The sequence below is a fragment of the Nelumbo nucifera genome, chromosome 2, assembly GCF_055504915.1.
Source record: "Nelumbo nucifera cultivar China Antique chromosome 2, China Antique-T2T, whole genome shotgun sequence".
Taxonomy (NCBI): domain Eukaryota; kingdom Viridiplantae; phylum Streptophyta; class Magnoliopsida; order Proteales; family Nelumbonaceae; genus Nelumbo; species Nelumbo nucifera.
In genome coordinates this window covers 48,718,012-48,724,530 of record NC_142650.1, presented here as the reverse complement: position 1 = coordinate 48,724,530, position 6,519 = coordinate 48,718,012, and the positions used below count along the sequence as shown (strand labels likewise).

General features: G+C 37.8%; 1 protein-coding gene across 1 annotated transcript; it reads right to left on the bottom strand.

Moving 5' to 3' along the window:
* Positions 1-753: 753 nt before the first annotated feature.
* Positions 754-4,503, bottom strand: LOC104602465 (WEB family protein At2g38370-like). The gene is made up of 2 exons (XM_010266160.3): positions 3,463-4,503; positions 754-2,404 (listed from the first exon to the last, which is right to left on the bottom strand). Exons 1-2 carry the CDS (start codon positions 3,748-3,750, stop codon positions 905-907), a joined length of 1,788 nt encoding a protein of 595 aa, XP_010264462.1. The 5' UTR covers positions 3,751-4,503; the 3' UTR covers positions 754-904.
* Between the last annotated feature and the right edge of the window lie 2,016 nt (positions 4,504-6,519).

Here is a 6,519-nt window from a genome sequence, read left to right as displayed (position 1 = left end):
TGATCATGGTAAAATAAAAATAATAACCACAAATGAACTAATTATTCAATTTACTTGATTTGCACCAATTTGTAAATTGGTTTACAGTGAAAGAATAATTGATTTAGAATTCTAGTTTGCATGTATGGGTCTAATTGATCCGACTACAATCAGATATGCCAGCGAATCTTATGGCTGAACCAGCAATAGTATATGATTTCGAATTCTAGGTATTTGTGTTCTGTCATTATCTAGTACATGCTCAACCATTAAAATATAAGATCATAGCCCAAATCCATGCTCAATTCCTTGCAAAATGGATACTTCCACTCAAATCCACTCATCAACTTTATCCTTCCTTGTTCTCGATCAGAACTTATGGCAGTTCTAAGATTACGACGAATTTGCTCAATGGAGACAAGTATGAGAGATCGGTGTGTATCACCGTTTCAGGGACACCTAATGTTCTTGTAAGGATAACCCATGATTTATCCATCCACTAAAATCCACCCAAGCTGAAACCGTTTAACAGACAGGACTATAGGATGACATCCGTCTTCCTTCCCCAGGATTACTTGTGCACGTTCTCCTTTAGTAATATCCATTTGAAGTGTGAAATCATAGGATGGCATCCATCTTCCTTCCCCAGGAATCACACTCTCCCTGAGCAGCTCAGGCTTATGATGAAGTCCATGTTAGCATTCTTAAAAATGTATAAGAGGAAAAAATGCAAGGGAAACTGCCAGAGTGAGTGAGAGTGAGAGAGAGAGAGAGAGAGAGAGAGAGAGAGAGAGAGTAGTTTCGCAATATCACAAAATCTTTTACAAAAAGAAAGCGTAAGCAAATGATAGAAATAATAAAAATATTTACAAACCAGAAAGATGTGAAAGGACCATGTGATCTATAGACAAATTAAACCACCTAGTTACCTTGGCGTAGGTACTTGCATCTTCTTTTTATTTTGTTTTGCCAAGAGGAGTGAAAACCGGGCAAATCCAAACTTCTTCCTCTTAGAGAACTGCTTGTGAGAATTTCCTTCTTTTGTAGGCTTATGAGGAGATAGAACATCATTTCTTTTACTGAGTATCTGACCCAGCGACATCTTTGGTTTCTCAATGCTGTCTCCAGCCAACCCCATTTCACAGTCTTCCATCAGAAGCAATTTCCTTCTCAATATTTGCCCTATTGACAGGGTAGGTCTCAAGACAGGTTTTGATCCATCACTACCAATGTCCAGCCCATTGAGATCAAGCAGCCGTGAACCTCTCCTATGGTGAGATGGATAGGAATTCTTGAACTTGTTAGAGTTCAAGCGCCTTTTATGACCATGTTCTGATCTCCATTTCCTCAAAGCCTCTTCAACTGCAAACTTCCCTTTATCAGCAGCCTCCACTCTGTTCAAAGCCTCTTGTAGGGCCTTTTTACTGATTTTAACTTCTGCTTCTGCTTCTTCCACCTTCTTTAGTATCTCCATCTTAGATATATTTGCTTCATCAATTTGAAGCATTGCATCTACTACCTTTCTCTTCAAATTCTCCTCAGCTTCTTGAGCTTTATGTGTTAGGGAAGAATACTCTTTAAAAGAAAGAGTTACTCCAGGATTTTGCCAGGAAACTCTAGATGAACTCTTGCTGTTTGATAAGGCCTTCATCTCTGCTAAGGCAACCGCTTCTGCAGCTCTAGCTGCTTCTCCCATCTTTTTGGCTGCAACCAACCCGATCTCAGCTGTTTTTATACTTGTCTTGGTCTGTTCAATTTCTGAAATAGTTCTCAGAACTTTGACTTTAGCAGCTTCTGCCATCTTCTTGAACTTGCTAGTCTCCATACTCAATTCTTGGAGCTCTCTTGAAATATTAGTTGGATTATCAGAATCACCTTTAACTTTTAAATCCTTAGTCAGTTGCAGCTTCAGTCTTGTTCGGTTTAACTCTTCCTCAAGAGAAGATATCTTGGTAGAATTTGAGGTCAATCTCTCACGAGTTTTCTCAAGTGAAATTCTTTCTTTCTCTATTTTCTTGTTAAGTGTTTCAACAGAAGCACGGATTCCAGCAATATCACTTGTTTCTCTGTTTAGGTTGACCTTTGCCTGCTTCAATTCCATTAATATCATACCTGGAGAAGAAGAGGGACACAGGCTCAAACCTTCCACCGAGCCCTGATGTGTCTTAGCTATAATTTCAGGAGTATGCTTTTCCTTTCCTTGGACAACAGGATTTATCTTCTTGTTATCTGAAATTGAATCCAGGTTTGCAGTAGCTTTGAATGTTCCTCTCTGAAGCTGCAACTTCAACTCTTCCACAACTCGTTTTGTTGATTCCAGTTCTTTTAAGATGTCCAGTGTCTCCTGTTCTTTCACAACCAGATCTTTCTCCAACTGTGCAGTCTGTTCCTCTACTTTCCCTGTATCAAAATTCTTGGTGCTATGCTGCATATGATAAAAAGGTCCTTTCATTATTTAGCGTATAGTAAATCAGTAGTGGACATCTTGCATTCACATCACACTGGTGTATTTACAGTATATATGGTGGAAAAGAAAGGTAGTTGGTTGAGGCCTTAATTTCTAAATGATTGTGTCAATGCAAGTTCATTGTGCTATGTTTATATTTCAAACTAGATCACCACAGTCTCTGGGTATACTGATGCTGTGTGGACATCAAGGAGAAACAGAATTAGGATACAAAAAGAACCTGGAGCTAAATTGTTAAGATGAGGGCGGTTTCCACTATATGACCAGAGTTACACTAAATGAATTCTATACAAAAAAAGGGTCTCACTTGCCCTCCTTTTTTCTTCCTTCTGTATAAACGCAAAGTCTATCCTAATTAAGGATTCCCAGGAGTACCATAAATGACTCAAGAACATAAACTGATGGACACTATAACCTAATAAGCAATATGTGAAAATTCAAATCTACTCATGAATGAGACCCAATAGCAAGGCCTTCTTAACAATCCACAACTCAATTAAGCACCTAAAATTTGGAAATTACCAAATGAGGAGTGCCGGTTATTTCATTTCCTTTCTTCCCCCATCCTTCCTTGCTTTCCATAATCTGATATCAGAATGGAGGAAGCAAACAACTAAGCATATCTGGGTACTAGATAACTCTAAAGTCCAGGAGACAAATCCACTAGATGGTTGCAAATGCAGAACCCCCAAGCACTAAAAGAAACTACCGAAATTAGGGGAGGAGGACAACAACAATTCAGTCATCACAGTCAAGCTTCGGATAACATTACGAAGAACTTGGGTGTTCCTTACGTTTTAAACAATAAAATAAAAAAAAAATAATTGCACTGGAAACTTCCTTTCTGCATAATGTTACAATCAATGATAAGTCAAACACTATAAATTTAAATTTTAACGGCAGAATTTGAGCAAGCAAGTGGAACAGTTTCTAATTTTTATTTTTTCATAAAGAAAAGAATGATTTAGTGTTATCTAATGGGGAAAAGAGGGGGGAAATAACAAAGAAAAACATACTCTGGCTTCCATAAACTTGTGAGGAGGTCTCCAAGTACCGCTACCACCAAAGCGACTGACGGCCTCCTTAACCGACTCGAACGGCGGAGACGTATCGACCACAGCTCTGAAACTACCTTTGTTTTTGTTGTTATTACCAGCAGCATTATCACAAACTAGGGTTTCTTTAGTCCCGGTAGACGATAGGGTGCCGGACTTTGGGGTTTCCAGTCCAGCTCCGGTACCCATGTGTGGGGTTCTGCATGGTGGTGAAATCTCTCTGATGCCAGAATCTAGTGTTTCGGCCATGGTACTGCAGAAAGGTTTGGGGGGAATGGATGGAGAAGTATGAGATCCCGGGAGATCGTTAACTGAGTTTTCCTCTTTGATTGTTTTCAGAGACAAAAGGAAGAGAAGAGAACCCGTATAAATAAGAAATCGTGTTTCGGTGTTATGGCGATGACGAAGAAGTTGGCTGTAGTGAAGATTGTGACTCACTCTCACTGAACCCTCTACACTTCACACACATTACTACTAGACAGCAGACGCTACTAGAGTTAGCGAGCCAGAGGGAGAAAAAGGAAGAAGAAAGAAAGAAACGTTGGATACTTGGATGTTTGTCGAAATTTGTGTTTTCCCCCCGAAAAGCCCTTCGAATCGGAGCTAATTACAATACAATTAAGTGATGCCCAACATATATAAAGTAAATAACGGTGGAAGAAACAAGATTTGAAAATTTTTCCGGAATGTTTACGCAAGTGGAGAGATACGGATCTACAATTTTCAAAACATAGATACCCTTAATTAATTACTTTGGCCATTATCAAATGGCCTTTCCCTTTTTATGAAATTATCTACAAGATCTTTGGTTCCTTGAAATTTGTGATTTTCATAAATCCCAAGAATCCAGGTTGCTGTTTATCATACAAACTTTTTTTTTTAATTTTTTAATTTTTTAGGTTTTTGATTTTTGATTGAATATACATACATCCAAACGGGAGCTGAAGATTCCGGTGAGGACTCATCTCTAATCTACAGAAACCACAAGGGAAGATGGTGGGTAAGACGTCCGGTGGCATGAGAATATGAGATTGATCCTTACTTGGCTCTAATACAACCTGGGTTATCCTTAATCTATACAATTGAGCATGTGTTTTTTTCCGTCATATTATTACTAAATTAGTATTTTTTTTATCATATTTATTGATATGTATTAATATTCACAAAAATGGATTTTGATTTATGTGTATATCAGTCATTAAAATAAATCATTTTAATGCTTCTCTCAATGATTGAACATTTATCCATTCAATTGCTGATATAGTGCCTAATCACACCTCATTATCAATAAATGATTTATCAAATGCTTTTTTCAATTTTATAAATAAATAAAATACAGATGCTTATTTGATAAACAGAAACTATTTCAAACACATACTGAATAATAGCGACTGGCGAGTGAGTGAATTGCCTAACGAGTAACGAGAAAGTTGACCATTGGATGAGAAGATCCCTTTACCTTTACCTTAATACCTTTTTCTCAGGGATTTTCTCTTCGATTCCACTAAAATTTTGATACGTCTTTCGGTGTTAGACTGGTCATCACCGGTGACCGGCTGAAGTTTTACTACAAGTTATGATTGATAAAAATATTTTTAAATAAAAATTGATAAATATAAAATTTTTATAAAAAATCTAACAAATATTGACAGAAAGTTCGAAACACTCGTGTTTTCATACTCGAACCCTTCTCCCCCAACCATTAACGGGAAGACAAAACCTTCCTCACGGTTGTAGCTTTGGATTTGCAAGACAAATCCTTACATTCTCAATCCAAACGCAACTCAAGCCTTGTTCGTCCAACCATTAATGGCAAGACAAACCCGGTTTTGGCTTTGGATTTGCAAGACACGAGACATCTTCTTCCTCCATACTAAGCTTCTGAAAGTAAAAACAATAGCTCCAATTCTCCAAAGATATCTTTTCAAGAAAAATATATTCAAGCAGTCACGCTGTCACGCACAGGGCTTTCTTTCATGGGTTTCAGATTTCTATTTTCAAAGGATTATTGGGTTTCAGATTTTAATATGAAAAAGTGGTATTAGGGATTTTCGGACAGAAATCAGTGAGTTCATTAACTTTGTCGGTGTTGATAACTTGCCAAAATGAGTTAGAGTTAGGATCTTCAGTCTTACAAAAGATTCTTAGACACAAATCAGTGGGTTCATTAGCTTTTTTGTTCTCAATTTGTCTTGTGTATTTTGGGGTTTCATTCACCTTTGGACACTTTGATGTTTGAAACTTTCCGTTAATACCATTGCCATCGTCGCTAAAATCTACAGTTGTCGTTTGTTGCAGTTTGAACACCATTGATAAGGCTTGTTGTTGTTACTGGTTGTGGGGGAGAAGGTTTGAGTCACAGGGCTTTGCAGAGACTGCTCAACAAGTCTTTTCCGCAAGTTGCAGAATGTAAATTTTTTTATATCTTTTATCAATTTTTATTTAAGCTCCAACCGGTTGTAAGTGATGGCCAGTTAAGCATGAAATTATGTGTCAAAATTTTACTAGACTCGAAGAGAAACGCACTGAATCCGAACTGCCTTTTTTCTTCCTACCAGAATCAGATTCAGATGTCACAATTAGTCAATTATAAATAGGAAAGAAACTGAAGGGGTGATGACATAACATATCAACTTGATCGTTGGATTGTCCCTTTTGGCTTTCAGTGACACAAAATACAAAGAGTGTCCCACTGTTTACTTGGTTACTCATTTGGTAGGAGTAAGGACCTGTCAATTTTTTAAGGGATCACATGAAGGATCCTAAGGAGATTTTTGTTTGGCAAATGCCAGTGTATTCATTTGGGTTGGGAGTGGTATCAATTCCCACTCCGTCTCTTTTTGTTGATGTTGCTGCTACTGGACGTGTCAATTTTTTATTTAGAGGAGTAGTTGAAGCAGAGCCAAGGTCTGTCTGACAAGGGTTGCTTTTGGACAAGCAATGCAGATTCTTGTTGTCTATCAGGGTCTAACTAGTGGAGACTGGAGAAGATGGGAAAATTTCCTTGGGTTGGACTGT

Coding starts and splice junctions, on each gene's coding strand:
- LOC104602465 (XM_010266160.3), bottom strand. CDS start 3,750: ATGGCCGAAACACTAGATTCTGGCATCAGAGAGATTTCACCACCATGC. Junction 2,405..3,462: donor ACAAGTTTATGGAAGCCAGA/GTATGTTTTTCT, acceptor TATCATATGCAG/CATAGCACCAAGAATTTTGA.